Genomic DNA, 16,760 nt, shown 5'->3' on the forward strand with positions numbered 1-16,760 from the left:
AATACATTTGGTATTCAGCCAGGGACCACTTTTCCTTCTCTGCTGTATCATTATCTCTCCAAATATAAAATCCCCACAATCCACAATGCTGACTGTCGAGCATTGTGACTCTGACTGATTTACAAACAAAATTTATTTTTGCAAGCGATTAGACCAAATTAGACCGATTCAACACAAAAATGGTTACGATTTCAGTCAAAGGGAGTGACAGTTTAAAAAAAAAAGGGGGGGGGGGGGTGTCATAAAACATTGAGATTTTCAGGGTTTTTCTGAACGCAATAAAGGTATTAGGTAAAAGGTGATGGTTTACATAAAAGCAGTTGACTAACCTGCTTCAGAACCAGCAGTAGCTGCTGTAACAACGCTCCTGCGACCGCTGGCGTTGTCCTGATTGCTGTGGTTGCTTTCGCTGTCGCTCTCCGTTTCAGCTGCTGCCAACAGGTCCAACTCCATGTCACTTCCTAAAAAACAGACATGACCCCATCCTAAACTCATCTGACTTTGATTCATAAAGATGAACAACTCCAACTATATCTTACCATCCTCGTCGTGCTCATCGTGCTGGCCTTCTGCTTCAGCATTTTCCTCTCCCTGCTCTTCCTGGTCGTCGTGATGGTCTTCCTCCCCAGCTACACCCTCTACAACTTCAACCTGTTAGACACACAACAGATTGTCCAATAAAAAAAACTTTGTGGCGAGACATACCTGAAATTCTACAGTAACAGGAGGACAGAAAAAAAAATACAAATATGAATAGGGTAAGATTGTGGGCTTTAGCCTCAGAAACAGTAACCAACATGCAGTGCACACATGCACATCCAGAATTCATTATGGCTCTAATGATTTAATAATGAGGCTCCCCACCTCTTCCACATCTGCTGATACAATGTCATCCTGCTCCTCATCTCTTCCTCTGACAGGCTGAGACTGGCTGCTGCGCCGGGGCTGAGGGTTCCTGATGATATAAGAGGCAGCTGTCTGGCTGGAGCTGGAAATGTTAAACACAAGCTCATTAAATTAAATAAATAAGAAAAAAAAAGGAGAGTGGATTCTAATTATCCATAATTTAAGTACATTTTACAAACTACTTTATCACTCCACTTGCAATGAGACAAAGTCAAGAAAACCAACTAACCTGCTGGACTGGTCAGGTGAGGGTCGTGGTGGCAGCGGTTCAACAGAGAAAAGCTCCTCGCTGCCCTGAACAGCATCAATGCTGGTGCTGGCCAAAGTGAAAGGAGCGGTCGGTCTTGCAATACCCATTCGCACTGGGACAATTAGTGACTCTGCTACATTACACAGCTCCTCCACAGCATAGGGCAGCAGAGCCTGGAAAACACGCCGACATTTCCCAATGGGCTGAGGGATGAAATTGCTGTGTGAGGAGAAATAGAGAAGAATTGAGAAATGGTTGTATTACATAAGAAAATCTTGTCTAACTGGTATCAAGTATGTCAGCAAATTATAAACAAGCTTTAGCCTTGAGCTGTTCTTTTCATTTGTTCTGGTATAACCTTAAGTGGGATTTATGCTTCTGTGTTAAGTCTTCGCTGTAGTTAAGTCTCACGTGGAAACTATTTAGAAACCCTACACCATAATTTGTGCTGAAACCTGATGTGCACCTCTCTAGAAATGTAACTAGAGGTTGCATCGACGCAGCCCGCAACATCTGTGATTGGCTTGTTCGGTCATCTCAAAGGGAGAAAGTCCACTTACAAGAGATGTGTTGGCCATGACAATGCAGAGCAATTGGCACAACTATAAATGCTGGCAATATCATTGGCTACTTGTATAGGCCATTGGTGGCTCTACATAAATTTAACACAGACATTCACATTAGTCTAAAAACAGTTCTCAAAACCCTTAAAGTCGATTATCCAGTTCTTGACCACTAGGTCAATGATGACACTAAAACTAAAGCAGGGATTTTTTTAAATGCAACTTCATCCCCAGCTTTTTACAGTAGATTACTTCAATGTTAAATCCACGACAGAAAACCGTTCTGAAACCCTAAAGCGTAACCCAAAGTGCTGCTACCTGCAAAATCAAACCGCATAGGTATAAATGCTGGTAACAGCTGCTTGATGGTCATGGATTCAAAGCAGAATTGTAAATTAAACAGACTAATGTAGACAACAGAATTCTTTAAAAAGAAAAAAAAAGAAAAGCGTTCTTCAAATTGTGTTCTTACTTTTTCTTTTTTGATGACGCCATCTCCACACTGAGGATGACAAAAACTCGGGCCACAGAGCGCAAGAACCTTCTGGTGACATTGATAGCCTCCTCTCTTCGACCGGGTGTGTACTTGTTCTGCAGCTCCTTTACCAGAGTACCCAGTAAAGTATCTATGAACTAATACAGCAGGGAGATAAAACACCCGATGAGGATTGTCATGCATGAATACAAGTCAGTAAGTTACAGAGTGACCAATCCCAAATAAAATATGTTACCAGGGTTACTTATTTACACTGAATGTGAATTTTACACTGTGTGCACTGGAAACGGAAGACTAACTGCACTTACAGTGATGTCAGGAGCACACTTGACAATGAGGCAGTGAGTAAAACAGTCAAGGCGAATGGTGCCACTCTGCTGATTCAAGTAGACCTGCTCTTCAGGTAGGAGGTGAGCAATTCTGCTGCTGGCACTAAGTCTGGGAAACACAAAATACAGGATTGAGATACAAGCTACACAAATTACTACATCACAGCTATAGTTGATTGAATATTTGATTTGGATTATAACACACCATTTAAAATCGGGTCTCAATAGTGCAATTAGTGGATCAGGATAAACTGGTGGATCAGACTTGTTCAGGGAAAAATAATGCATTCTCAAACTCCAATGCTTCTGATACTTACGGGTCTTTATTCTCCTGAGAACCAAACATGATCATTGACTTTAGGGCATTCCAATCCTGCAGGACTCTCTCCAGAGCCAGCTGAGCAAAGCGGGGAGGTTCTAGATCGTGGTCTGGCATGTCAGAGTCTGAAACAAGAACAACAGCTTTCTCTCAGGATCTGTGTTCTGCTTTCAAATGAACTCTTGTGAAATCTTTAATTAGCATGGACCTAAAGTTAAAAAGGAGGGTAAATGACACAAAGTTCTTGAACCAACCTTCTGCATTAGCAGCCTTGCGGTTCCTATCTTCTCTGATGCGCGGTGGTCTGTACTGACAGTGCTCAACACTCTGCCTGGCAACAGTCTGCACCAGGAACAGTAATATATGCTCTCCCCTGCAGATAGAAACAAGTCAGACAGACCTACCACCTCTGCTCACTTACATAACACAATGGATCTTTAGCAGAGTAGCAAGTTAAATTCTCAATTCATTTGCTAACTATAAAGAACAAGAAGCACTTCTATATGAACCAGACAAATTAAAGCCTGGGGCAGAGTTCACAGAAGCCTCACCTGCTGTTTGGTGTTGTAACCAGGTTTGTGGTGGTGAGTAGCCTGTACAACAGATCCAGGCGAGCTGCTTTCTGACCAGCTATGAGCGTTTTACACTTGCATTTCTCCCAACAGTCACAGTACGCTGTAGGTGAAGTCCTTTTCAACCTGGGAAAGAGGATATACAAAGTCTAGTGCCTTAGTTCCAAGAGCTGGTAACAATGGTAAGAGAGACGAGCATTAGCAAGGAGTGAAAAAGGCCACACTGAAAACTAGGACTTACTTGCAGTCATGTCCTTTGTGACACACCCTTGCACATTCAGTGCAACAGCAGAGGGACTCCAGCAAGCCACATGTTCGACACTCAAAGATATCCTAAATACAACGCAAGTGTCATGAAAAATGTCAACATCTATAGAAATATATTCGCAAAAGAGTTTGGCCATTCTAAAAAACGCTTACTTTCCAGACACACAACACTTCTTCTAGCAAGTACATTTTAGTGTAATGGGATTGTCACAGGCTGACCTGGTTAATGTGCTCAGCTCCAGTCCATGTAAAACTGCAGGTGTCATTGCAGCAGAGAACATACAGGGGAGAATCATCTGGGTTTGTACCCGAGGGGCAAATCATTTCCATGAACACCGAATCAGCATCCTCCTTCTCTGTGATACCCAGGTCACCAACTGTGTTCAAGACATTTGGGGAACAATGAAAAAGCATGGAAACACGGGAATGGCACTTATAACACTTCAGTTAGCTGCTGGAAGCAGGGCACCAAAATAGGTCAGGATTCACATAACTCATGGATAACCTCCAATGTTCCAGCTATTACCTAATCACTTAAAATGATATCAGATGTACTAAAAAGTCTGCTGCTTTCCCAGAAACTGTTCAGAGATGGCAGCTGGTTGGTAACATAATATTAGTGCAAATGTCTCCATGCCTGCTCCGTTCGCTTTGTGTGAAGATGTTAATGCAATACATGTTCTTGAATTTAGACACTTTAACACAAAGGTTTCCAGCGAACCTGTTCTCAGCCAGCTTGTTAACTCACCCTTGGCCATTTTCTGTGCAGCCTCAAGCACGGTGATAGCTGCTGGGTAAGCTCTTCCACTGACAGCTAGCATGAACGGGGTCATTCCTCGGGCATCCCTGTCAAACAAAGGCAACAATATGCATGAGCAGTTCCAGGAGAGCACCTGAGCAAACGATAGCAGGGGAGAAATAAGCAGATTTTCAGTCAATTTTAATGCAGTAATAAAGACTCTTACTTTGCAGAGAGCAGCTCCCGTAAGTGTGGCCTCAGAACAACGCTGTCACACATCAGCTTAAGGATAAGGTGGGCATTGGCCTTCCTGTCTTTAGACTCAACCACAGAAGGCTCAGTGGACGGCCCTGCTCATATGGAAAACACATACAGTTAGTCAGTAGGCGTTACAAGATTTAAGCATAGAGCTGGCAATTCATTTATATGATTTATTTATACTTATAGTTCTCATTGATACAATCGTTCTACTGGTTTGAATTAGGCGGATGCTACTCTTGTGCCGTCCTTTTTTATTAGGTGGTCACAATGTGACTTTATCTACGTTCCTCCAAACACCCTGACACAGCATGTTATAGGTTTCTACGTTTCTAAGTTACCAAAGTGTTGGCTCCACTGCTACACCAGAATTTCCGGCAAAGACTTGGTTGTCCAAGTGTCAAAAGGTTTTCTTTTTAAATTTACCAAATTGCTTTAATGGAAAAGAGGCACGTGATAAAGAAGGTATGCACCTGGTATTGTGGAGGTGCTCGGTCCCTGGCTGCTACCAGTGGAAGCAGTGGTGAGTGAACCCACAGCTGGTGCTAAAATGAAGTCGATGTCTCCATCTTTTCATGAAAAACAAACACAGTTTGTATTTTTAATAAAATCAGGATTATGAAAATCAAAAGACAGTTGTTATTGTAATTCTATAAAAGGAAGGGAGGGCACTTAAATTTTAAGGCTCCACTTTCCAGTAAGGTGGTGCAAAACTACCTCACTGATTAACAACTATGGTAAAACAAAAAAAGACACTGCACTGGTCTGGGTGGATTTCTACAAGTACAAGTGAAAAGACAATCAAGAACTCAATAGTTGCTAAAATAATAAAAAACGCCCACACAATGAGTCAGAAATCTATTTATTTGGAAATCTCAAAAGTGATGACTGTAAATTAAACAGCAAAATAACTTCTGCAATATTCTACAAATGGCTGCCACTGTGTGTTTTACATTACATTAAAAAAAAAAAAAATCAAATTCGATGTGTTGTTGGAGAATGGTTGTGTCAGAAATAAAGATGCATTTAATTTCTTTTTCTTTGTTCACTTTAAACAGCACATAAAAATAACTCTACCATTTTTTTCAGATGCACTCACCAGGGTCCATGGGTGGAGGGTCAGGAACCCAACTTGGTGGAGCAATGGGCGGGGACACAGGATCCTGATGGTCACTGGATGACGGGCCAGATTCATGTCGACCAAGACCTGCTGCTCTTAAAGACCTCCGCATCATCTCCCTAAGACGAAGGCTAGTGACAATCCCCCGAAAGACAAATGAGTCAATAACTTAGATCCTGTTTCAGTAGTACTGCCAAAATGGACAGCCAAAACATTTCTTTGCTGTAGGGCATTTTTTTGTTATACATTCTGTGGAGCTCATTTACCCTCTGCTGCTGGAGGAGCCGGTCCTATTTCCAGAGCTATTGCTTGAGACCACAGAGATGGCATTGGCAATCGCCTCCACAGCAGACAGACGCTCTGCAAAGGTGTTCCTCTCTGACCTTTCAGCTTCTGAAATGAAATAACATGGTCACTGAGCGTGGAAAGGAATTAGCTGAAAGCAGCAATTAAGGTGAGACGATTGTGAGCTGAGCTAAAATGGTGTGGAAACAAACTACCATCAAAATCGCACCATTTTTAAATATATAAACATGTGACCGACAAAGGCAACTCAGAGGAAAGCTTCAACTAGAACTTGCAAATTATGACAAGGAAGCAACATTTTGCCATTACTGGAATACTACGGCAGTGTTCAAACGCCAAATACAAATCTGATTTTCACAGATTGCATCATCATTAGCAGCATTAACGTATCCTCCTAGATGACTGGTTCAGTCTTGATGACACTTTGAACATTCATAACATCTATATGTTGATGGATTAAAATACTTGCTTCATTAAAGAATTACTGTTCCTTACTCTGTGTATTTGTATATAGAAACTGAATGATTGATGATCGTTCATGAACGTACAGCATGTTTTTTAATGCATGGAAACTGCATGCAGTTGCATGTTGGATTACATGTTACATATCGTTTTAAGAGTCACCACAGGGGTTCAAGTCTTTACATCTGGCAAGTTTTTAATTTCCTATCAGCCTCACTTTTCCCATTCTACTACATTAACTGAGGTTGAAAGATGGGCACAGCAGATGGCAGAGGAATCTTTCTGGACATTTGCAGGCTACTTCCAAAGAACATAAAAGGCTCCAAAGTAAATCACTGCAAATGGCAGGTGTGGCCATTCATTCTTTTGAGGTAAAGTATTGCCATGACTTTTTGGGCATTTCCAACTCCATTTCTATTTTTACTATTTAATAGTTCCTATTATTGATATTAATATGAGCGTTCAAGTGAAAAGTCACCTTGCTATTGTATTTCTAACAGTTCCAAATTGGCAGGGGAGAATCTGATCGATCCTAAAAGACTTTTTTGTCCACACAGTCCACAACCACACACACCCGCTTACCTTCCTCTTCTTTGGTCTCTTTGTTACTAACGGGGAAGCAGACTGAGACGGCAGCATGGAGGATGTTGCGGTTTCCATCACATCGATGACCCAAAAGTGCTCCGAGGGCTTGGCTGCCCTGATCTAACAGGAAGGCCTGCTCAAGGTTGACCAGGTACTGCCGACACGCCTCATAGTCGCAGCGCAGCACATGCTGCATTAGCGTCTGCTTCTGAAAGTGAAATACCTTGTGTGAGTACTCGTTATAATCTACATAGCATTCTGGTCTTCTATAAAGGAGGAGAGCATGGGCACAGAGCAACACTGATCACATTGACTTGTTCTACTTGGTCAAGTACATGTTAATGTAAAGTTTATTCAGGCTTTTTGAGGGGTTTAACATACTCAAAAACTCATGACATTTTGCACACAAGTCAGGTTTGGTGAAAATCTGAGTATTTTAAAACAAAATTTGGTAAACACGTGTAAAATGCCAAAATGGAGAAAAAAAAGGTAAATGGGACCCCATGACCCAAACCCAACAGGAAGTCCACCATTTTGAATTTAAAATGGCAATTTTGCAATTTTCAAGGCGTTGTAATTTTGCAAACTCCTCCCAGGGATTTTATCAGATCAACTTTATATTGTGTCCATCTAAACTACAGAACTGGGCCATATTAAATCGCAGCACTTTTGAGCTTTGGTTGCAAGTGGCGTCTGTGATTCGACCATTCGTCATGAAAATTTGATTTCCTCTCATTCACACATAATGAATGACATACATCAGAGTGACAATTGGAAACGTTCAGCAAAGCTTGACCGCAGCATGCTCTGACGTACGCCAGGGTCCGATGGGCATCTCATCGTTGCTTGAAGCTTTAATTTTTTTGTTTTCTATGAATGAATTAATAAAGGTTGCGTTTACCTCGATAGCCATAATAATAATAGCAGCTTTCTTTTTAATGGTGGAGTTTGAAGGGAGATTGGCCAGAGAGTGCACCCCCATTCCCAGGCTGTTTATAGGTGGCAGGTCCAACCAATCAGGATCTCGAATTCCACCCATGCAGTCTTTGGCCATAGGGTAGATTGTGCCATTTCCATCTCGGAGGATGATGGGAGACTCCTTAATAAAAATTAAATATTAAACATTTAAAGTGGAGCATTGAGTAAATATTTGTACAACGTGTAGTGAAAACCTGAGAAAACATGCTGGTCCTCAATAGCCTGTCTCACCTGTCCTGCAGTAAAGATAGCCACATTGCGCTCATTCTGCCCGAGGAAGGCCAGGTTACTAGTAGGGAAGTTATTCTCCTGCTCAGCTTTGCCTGTGGCCAGGTCAAAGATACAGTACCTTACCCAGTTACCAGTTTTCAGCACTGCGTGGACTCCTAGAAGATGACGAGATGATTAAGGTCAGGAGATATTGCAGATAAAGAACTCTATAGAAGGCTGACCTTCAGAAAAAACTCACCTTTGGAGTCAACATTTACAGCCAGAATCTCAGCCTTTTCTGGGATACAGAGCTTTTTAGGTGTTCGCTGAAAACAGTCTGGAACTTTTGGAGTGCCACCAGTTTTAACCACCTGTCAAGCAGATGGAGATGACAAAGTCAGTGAACCAAAATATCTGTAGATCATCAGTCAGATACATAACTCCGTGACTGAAATTAAGTTTCATTTACTGGAAGGAAAACAAGCTGTGTTGAATCAGTTAATACCTGTAGCTCATCTATTCTGAGGAGCCTACAGTCCTGCAACAGCGATGACGGGTCTGAATCAGGAGGAGCGGCAGTGCTCTGGTTGCTCATGCTGCTTGATGTCCCAGGAAACTTGACAGCAACATACGCGCCATCAACTTTAAGCACCTACGGCATAAATAAAAGTAATAAATTGTTAAACTGAGATGCAGTTAAGAAAAAGCAAAGTCAAAAAAAAAAATCAAAGTTTGACCTTCTCTGTATTCAAATATTTGCTTCAGATGCACTTACCTTTCCCACAGGAACATTTTTAACATCTTCCACAAAGACTACCTCTCTAAGAGGCCACTGCTCCTCATTGACCTTTTCTTCCTCTTTGGGAGCTGGTGTAGAGCGTCTTCGCTCTACAAGCAGGACAGCACATTTAATTTTAGTCGTTTTATCATTGTATATCATTTACATTAAGGTACTATAAACAGCTCAGAAAAATACTTCAAAATAGGACTGCACATTACAAAAGAAAAGAAAAACAAACAAACAAAAAGGTGAAGCTTTAGTGTGTACTTGTGAAAAGTAATTAAAACTGACAGTTTGCCACATGGTTCATGTGATAAGCGGTTGTAAGAAGGCAACCAGATATGCCACAGTATATAGTGCGAGTTGGCCACATTTCCTTCACAGGAAAACAGGCGGGGGGAAAAAAAAGTTGCTGATAAAACTGTGTGCACCATCTGTTTCAAAGTCAAAGGGACTAATGAGTGCACAGAGAGAGGAAGAAATTGGTTCTGTGCCTGGGAGATAGGAAAGTCAAGCCTTGGATGTTGTTGATACAGCAAATAGTTAAAGAGAGAGATGGTATGAGACAAGATTACATACTGTAGGGCAGAGAGGCACTGCTAGCAATGGAAGAGGTATCACTGCAAGTAGATGCTGGGGAGGGAGGAGGACCCATTTCAGTCTTCACCAGCTCTGGCTTGCTTTCAGTCCTATGAGAGGAGACCAAGACAAATGGATTCATTTTCCTGCTGTTTTTCTGAGCATACTACTCTCTGCAACAACATGTGTATTTCACTTATTTCTATTGACACAGAATGAAAATCTTACGATCAAGATAGAATCCATCTTGCCAGGCTTCAAGCTACACACCTGTGGCTGGCAGTTAATTCAGGTATATTACTATCCTGACAAACTACTGGCTAACAAAGCTGCACCAAGAGCATACTTTCAGGTGCAACAGTACATAAGATATAATTCATCCAATCACCTACCAAGTCCTTTTCCCCCAATTTGACTTCATTTTAATAGCAAATTTTGCTTAGAAAGATGCCAAAAATTGTCTAATGATGAGCTTCCTGCACAGCTACCGTGACTACCTGCTTGGTAACTTTCAAAACTAGCATATGGTAGACCCATCATTGCTTACTGAACTAAGCATGAGTCCTTTTCCAGGCAGTTACCAACGACGTCTTCACAGATACATAACAAACCATCTGCTGAAACACTATTCAGATCCAAACATGTAAAAGCTTTCTGCTAAATAAAAATGAAACTGACTTGATTTCCTGGGTCTTAGTGGTCTTCTCCATGTTCTTCAGGCTCTCTGGTGAGCGCAGCTGGAACCTGCAGCTGTCGTTCATGTTCCAGACAGACTCCAAGAGGACACCCACTTTGGGAATTCCAGCACTGACAGAAAAGGCCACTGCACCGGCATGGTAAAGGGGATTGTTTCTCAAACACACCTAAGAAAAAAGAAACTCGTGAATTGATCGGTGCCCAGTGTTTATTACATACTTTAATTCGACAAGCTACCCAAGTATATTTCGTTACTCATTTTAGCATTTTTTAAATATTCTTATTTGGTAAGGTAATTCCAGAGCTAAAGCTAGAGTAAACTTTGAGATGGCAAATTAACTGAGGATGAACTTGGTCCCCATTTTCCAAAAAAGTAATAATAATAATATTAATAAAGAAATAAAATCTCCTCAAAACAAAAAAGCTAAAAAAAAACAACAACCAAAAAAAAAAATCCCAACAACATACAAACAAAAAATAAAACAAGTTTCTTCCTACCTGTGTTCCCACAGTGATGTTGGGTATTGAGGAGATGCCAGCACTGGATTTTGGCTTTTTGTTCTTGGCTCTGGCCTTTTCAAGCATCTTCTTCCTTTGACTGAAAGGCACAACACCCCTGCAGAGAGATGGAAGCAGTAAACTTAAAACAAAAAACAAACAAAAACAAAAAGCAAAACACTTCACTGACATCTACACTTTTCCTATGATACAATATACAATGCTCTCATGCCGACTGTAACATCACTTGGTAATCTTTGCATTGTACCAAAGATTACCAAGATTACCAAACTGTATGACTTCTTTAGAAGGAGTCACATAGTTTGTCTCCATTGTGTGTTTTGCCATAAGACAGAGGTTACTGCAGTTGATTTACAAATTTTCAGGATCTTTTGACATTTTAAAAATATCTCTTTAGCTTTTTCTTTTTTTGTGGGGTGGGGGGTTAGCACAGAAAAATTCATTTCAATCAAACTTTATGAACAGGGAACACAAGGTGTACAATTTTACAATTCAGACACAAAAGCTGGAAAAAATAATAGTACATGCATCACTGGTAGCACTTAGTAATGTTATGGGACGTAGACAGTAAGTGCTACAACTAACTCGGGCAATTCTTAACTTAACCTATTGTTCTGCTCGTAATGAACAGTCCTGGCTCGTAAGACAAACTGAGTGGTACGACAATGTTATGGGGACACTTTCAAGCCAATGTTGCCATTTCCCGTAAACAACTAGAAATCAATATAACTTCACAGAAAAACAACATTTTCTTCTCACCACCAGTAGAGGCTATTCTCCAGCTGTGCACATGTGTAGAGTGCACAGCAATGCAGCGACACCATGCGTTCCCCCTGCAGCTCAGGGAAAGCCTGTGCACTGTGCTCCAGCTTTGAGGCTACGGTGCTCAGTGTTTCGTCCACCCAGGTTGCCACCTGCATGACATCCATACAAACATCAGCTAATAAACAGATGATTAAATAAATGTCAATTGTTAGACTAGTTCGTGAACCATTAAAAAAAAAAAAAAAAAAACCCCAGCAATAATCGTCTCAAGGCTGCACAAACAACCTTGTTCTAATGTAAAGAAGAGCAATTAAAAACCTACCTTGTTGGTCTCTGTAGCTACAGTGGCCCTGATGCTATTGGCAGACAGTAAGGTAATCTTCTCATTAGCCAGCCCCAGGAAGGATATACGTGGGTGATGAATAGCAGGATTCTGATGTGACAAATACCAGGAAGTTAGTGATATAAGCTGTTGCTACAAAAAAAGATACATATACATCTTATTTCACTAGATTTTAGTTTTTCTTTCAGTAACACGGGTTGAATTCATCACCTGTGGATTCCTGTAGGGTTCGGATTCACTCCACTTCCACTGATACAGCTCTCCTTTGGAGCTCACAGCTACCAGCTCTGAGAACATTGCTCCAATGCTCACAAACTTCACACCATCCTAGAAAGGAAATTGAAGATCTCAGCAAATGTAGGATCAAGAAAAACTTCAATCCAACTCAACTCCAATCATGATGCACAGACACCAGACGAACAAAGGAAACAGGTGAACTCTCCACTTGCCTTGCAATAATGACGCAACTTCCTTTTTGTTTGTTTGTTTTAAAAAGACAATCTCTGAACCGTCTTCTGTACTTTTCTTACCTTGTCAGGCCACCACTGGAGCTCCTCTCCCAGGGAAACGGGGCTCTGCACAGGGATACTCTTCTTGTCAAGGCTTGGTTCACCCTCACGGCTGGTGGAACCGCGCTCCGTGTCAAAAGAGGCCCCGTCGAGCCACCGACGCTCACGTAACCTCAATACAGACTCACGTTCACGCAACAGCTCTGAGTCACGCTCTAAGGGAAGAAGGAGAACTGGTATGCAATAAGGTCACACCAGTGGGATAGAAGTAAGCCACTCTCTGGGAAAGACCCGTCAACATCGTTTTAAGAATAGAGAGAGAAAGATAGATTCTTTAGAATCACTATAATGAAAAATCAATCAATTTAAATACTTGAGATTGAGTGGGAATCTAAATTATACTGTGGTGAGTCACATTGCACGCTCATTAAAATGCGAGACAGAAGAGGAAGTGGATAGACAGAAAGAAAGCATGCATATGGGCTAAAAGTGGGCTAGGGAGGGTTTTAAATAGACCCTTGAAGGGTCCTTGTTAGGACAGGTGGGCCTAGCGGGCCTTTCTCAGAGAGCTCACAGTATGTACTACAGCCATGCAGCATAAAACACCAAACATTCATAATATAAACTCAGCTAAACAAACTAAAGGGAAATGTACACAGTAGACCACGAGAACCATTTCAATTTCAGAAACACCTGAGCAGTGGTTAACTGTAAGTGCAGTATTTGGCATTACACCCACAGTCGCCTTGATTTCCAGCTTTTCAGTAGTATTCCCTTATAAAGCCATCCCCAGATGAACAAAAGCCATCACCAGTGCTGCCACCAAAGCCTTTAGAACACCCTGCCTTCCCATCACTAGTCAGAAGAGAGTTGTTGAGTTACCTCTGGAGGATCCCAGGCGAGACAGTGACGAGCGTCTAAAAGAGGGATAGCCAAAGTAGCTAATGTCCTCAGAGAACATGGCATCAGCATCAATGATGACGCTGGGATGGGCTGAATGGATATCTGCATCCAACAGGGACATCAGATCCTCTGTACAAGGGAAGCACACATAAAATTTCAAATTTTAAGACAGAATCATAAAACCCCTCAAATCTTTTTTTATGATTATGGTAAAACAATTTCAATTTACAATGATCAGAATTTAAAACAGCAAACATCATTATATATGAGCCATTTGCTATTTGTGTGACAAACCTCCAGGGAGGTAAGACTCGCTGGCAGTGTCATCGCCATCATCTCCATCTTCATCATCCCGGCTCAGCAGGTTATTTACGGCGAGGTTGACATCTAGGTTGGTTCTCTGGAGCTCCCTAATGATCACACTCCTGGATTTCCCTTGAAGAACTACCTGGGCCTGGGGAATGTACAAGGACACAAAAGTAAAAAACATTTCTCATGATTATCACTGTTAATTACTGTAAAGACAGGATTAAAAGAGGCTACAAAAACATTCTTAAGAGGAAGGGTCTGTGTAAAGGCTGAGCGTGCTGTACCTGAGTAATGAGTTCTTCGGGGATGACAGAAGCAGGTATGACAGGCTGAGGCTGGCTACTCAGAAGTCCTGAGCCTCTGTCTCTTCCTGTACGGATGACCCTGGTCTGTCGACGGGAGTCGCGAGCTGCTGTTGACGACCTACCCGATGTGCCTCCGCCTCCTCCGCCTCCTCCTCCACTGCTTCCACCTCCTGCTCCACCTCCTCCTGCTCCTCCTCCACTTCCACCTCCACCACTGCCTCCATTTACACCAGAGCTCCAGCGACTCCTGTTACATACAGTTTAAAGCCACAATCAGACACAACTGCCAAAAACACACCACCTGACTATAAACACGTACGCATCTGATTACAAAGGAATTTGGTCTTTGTGACAGCAGAGACGGGCTAGTCCACACTGAGATGGAATCAGCAAGACTTAAACCCCCCCCACACACAAAATTCTGATTAAACTGGTGCCTCTTTTCCTCATTTAATCAGGCAAAGTGAAAGAAAAAAATTTCATTGTAGAATAATAGCATATACACAGATTAATTTACTCCAAGAGGAAGTAATAGATTTGTTTATTTGGGATGTTCGAACCATTTTTCCTAGGCATTGAATTGTATTAAGGTCTTACAACAACAATATTTTGTAGTAGCAAGTGGTTCTCCAGTGGTCACCAATATGAAAAGCAGTAAGAAAACCACAAGGATAAAAAAGCTGATGCTTTTTGATGCGTCCGCTGGGGATACATTTATTTAAATTTTACAACACCCTAAAAAGTTCTCACCAGAATGTGTGGCAGTGAAAAAAAAAAGCAAGGAAAACACCACTAACTCACTGCTGAGCCACTGTTAAGCTCTATACACTGAGCTTTCACAGGACCATTCGACTCTGTCAGCCCTGCCAGAACTTACCCAAGGGTGTTGCCTGCCAGTCTGCCCAGTGTGTCAGAACCAGACAGGAACCAGGGTGGATCACTGGTCCTGCCTGGCCTGGAGCTCCTTCCTGTCCCTGAACCACTGCTCAACTTTGAACTGGAAACAAAAGATGGGAGATCAGTTACAAACCTACAGATGTCCCAAAAGGACTAAAAAACAAACAAACCAAAAAAAATCCTCTCGCTTTTTTAAATTTATTTATTTTTTAACCTTTATAACCTGGGTTAACAAAGTAAATTTACCCCAGGTATTAGTTAATTTACACCCCTTGGTTCAGGATTCATTTTATTATTAAACTATGAAACAGGAGGGGGTATTTTGGAGACTAGCATGGCAACACCCTTGGGAATCAGAATTGGCTGCAACTCATTCCTCCATCAAGACTTTCCATTTTTAAAAGTTCTTGGGTTTTGGGGCTGCGAGTGCTTTCTCCTAATAATTGAATAATGTAATGTTGTATGAGTCTAAACAAAAGTAGTTTGCTGCAATATTCCTAAGTGATGTGTTGTACATTTGTATAATTTTTCTTTTGAATGAAAAAAAAAACTTTTAACAAAATAACATAATCAGGTATTACTATACTGTTACAGAAGGAAATGCAATACAGAAAAGGAAAGTCAAATGATTCAGATATAATAAAAGCAAACAACAAATTCAATCCACCAGTCAACAAACTGACACAATCCATTACAATTCAAAACCACACAAATGTGTTTGTTGAGTATGCTGACAAACTTCCCAAAGACAACTTGTCAAGGCTCTTTTCGTCAGGCTTCCCAACAACCCACAATAGTGCCAAATGAATAGCTAAGCCATGTCCTGTTGTTCTGCGAGTCTGTGGCAGGGAACGAAACATATGCTCTACAGCAAAATCTGGAGCAGAGGGCTCCTTAGTCTCTTACAGCCCAACTCACATGCATATTGAACAGCTAGTATATGAAATCACTGTTGGATGTTGTTCTGCTGGCAGGACATCAACAACTATCAATGAGACACTCACCAAAACACATGTTCATAGCCAACGAGAAACAAAGCAGCTAGTGAAAAGGTATTTTTATAGAAACATACAAACAAAAAAAGAGTTGTGGCAAATGGCACACACTTGCTCAGCCAAAAAGGGAACTGGCTTTCAGAACCTTACAAAACAATTTTAGGGCTGCTATGTTTTTGGTCTACTGGTGTCAAGTTTTATACTGGTTTTATATTCGAGGTACAAAAAAAAATTCCTAAGACAGAGCTATAGTGAGAAGATTTGATTTGAATTGAATTAAACTAAAACAAGAGCATATGATATTCAAACAGCAGTTTATGTAAGATAATATATAGAAATACATGTTTACAGCTATAGATTTAAGACTTTGGAGCTAATCTTTGTTGAAACAGACAATACCACAGTAATATGCTAGAAATGAAACCATGTCCAAATGTGTTATACTTGCCAAAAAGGGCATAAGTATTGACTAGAATTCACATTACAGCAACCAAGATCCATGAGCCTGAGCATATTCGCTGCATCTTGAATGAGACGTCTCCACAAGCAATCTGTTTTCCAATTCAGTGCCAAAGCTAAAAGCTAAAAAGGTTTCCTGGGACAGATCCCATCATAAACAAGACTCTCACCCATCGCTGCCATCCGGCTTGTTGAGCTCCAGGCGATCCGGCTGGACAGCAAAGCTGATTCTGCATACACGTCCATCCTGAAAGAGTCGCAACAGTGACTTTTAATGTATTACATTAATCAAAAAGGGAAAACAAATACATTTACATTAATTTATTACATTAGGAAATGA

At 41.3% G+C, this 16,760-nt stretch overlaps 1 protein-coding gene across 11 annotated transcripts in view; it reads right to left on the reverse strand.

Annotated features, from left to right (window-relative positions):
• The window catches only part of ubr5 (ubiquitin protein ligase E3 component n-recognin 5), a 30,749-nt gene that overhangs the window by 9,030 nt on the left and 4,959 nt on the right, over positions 1-16,760 (reverse strand). For 9 of the 11 annotated variants that reach the window (XM_035910010.2, XM_006795962.3, XM_006795961.3 and 6 more), the window contains exons 4-37: positions 16,591-16,667; positions 14,947-15,066; positions 14,049-14,316; positions 13,750-13,909; positions 13,435-13,584; positions 12,574-12,785; positions 12,254-12,370; positions 12,023-12,133; positions 11,695-11,849; positions 10,915-11,032; positions 10,399-10,583; positions 9,721-9,830; positions 9,136-9,248; positions 8,866-9,012; positions 8,620-8,731; positions 8,382-8,536; positions 8,074-8,271; positions 7,170-7,380; positions 6,086-6,212; positions 5,799-5,950; positions 5,173-5,268; positions 4,668-4,791; positions 4,451-4,548; positions 3,922-4,079; positions 3,677-3,768; positions 3,415-3,561; positions 3,118-3,236; positions 2,862-2,988; positions 2,524-2,653; positions 2,192-2,352; positions 1,136-1,375; positions 865-988; positions 540-651; positions 330-461 (exon numbers count right to left, since the gene is read on the reverse strand). In XM_035910010.2, coding sequence (XP_035765903.1) covers positions 330-461; positions 540-651; positions 865-988; positions 1,136-1,375; positions 2,192-2,352; positions 2,524-2,653; positions 2,862-2,988; positions 3,118-3,236; positions 3,415-3,561; positions 3,677-3,768; positions 3,922-4,079; positions 4,451-4,548; positions 4,668-4,791; positions 5,173-5,268; positions 5,799-5,950; positions 6,086-6,212; positions 7,170-7,380; positions 8,074-8,271; positions 8,382-8,536; positions 8,620-8,731; positions 8,866-9,012; positions 9,136-9,248; positions 9,721-9,830; positions 10,399-10,583; positions 10,915-11,032; positions 11,695-11,849; positions 12,023-12,133; positions 12,254-12,370; positions 12,574-12,785; positions 13,435-13,584; positions 13,750-13,909; positions 14,049-14,316; positions 14,947-15,066; positions 16,591-16,667 — 4,858 coding nt within the window. The remainder of the gene's footprint in view (positions 1-329; positions 462-539; positions 652-864; positions 989-1,135; positions 1,376-2,191; positions 2,353-2,523; positions 2,654-2,861; positions 2,989-3,117; positions 3,237-3,414; positions 3,562-3,676; positions 3,769-3,921; positions 4,080-4,450; positions 4,549-4,667; positions 4,792-5,172; positions 5,269-5,798; positions 5,951-6,085; positions 6,213-7,169; positions 7,381-8,073; positions 8,272-8,381; positions 8,537-8,619; positions 8,732-8,865; positions 9,013-9,135; positions 9,249-9,720; positions 9,831-10,398; positions 10,584-10,914; positions 11,033-11,694; positions 11,850-12,022; positions 12,134-12,253; positions 12,371-12,573; positions 12,786-13,434; positions 13,585-13,749; positions 13,910-14,048; positions 14,317-14,946; positions 15,067-16,590; positions 16,668-16,760) is intronic. The other 2 variants (XM_087847957.1, XM_087847958.1) reach the window with 2 other exon arrangements.

The sequence above is a fragment of the Neolamprologus brichardi genome, chromosome 11 (genome assembly GCF_056152115.1).
Source record: "Neolamprologus brichardi isolate AB-2024 chromosome 11, ASM5615211v1, whole genome shotgun sequence".
Classification (NCBI taxonomy): Eukaryota; Metazoa; Chordata; class Actinopteri; order Cichliformes; family Cichlidae; genus Neolamprologus; species Neolamprologus brichardi.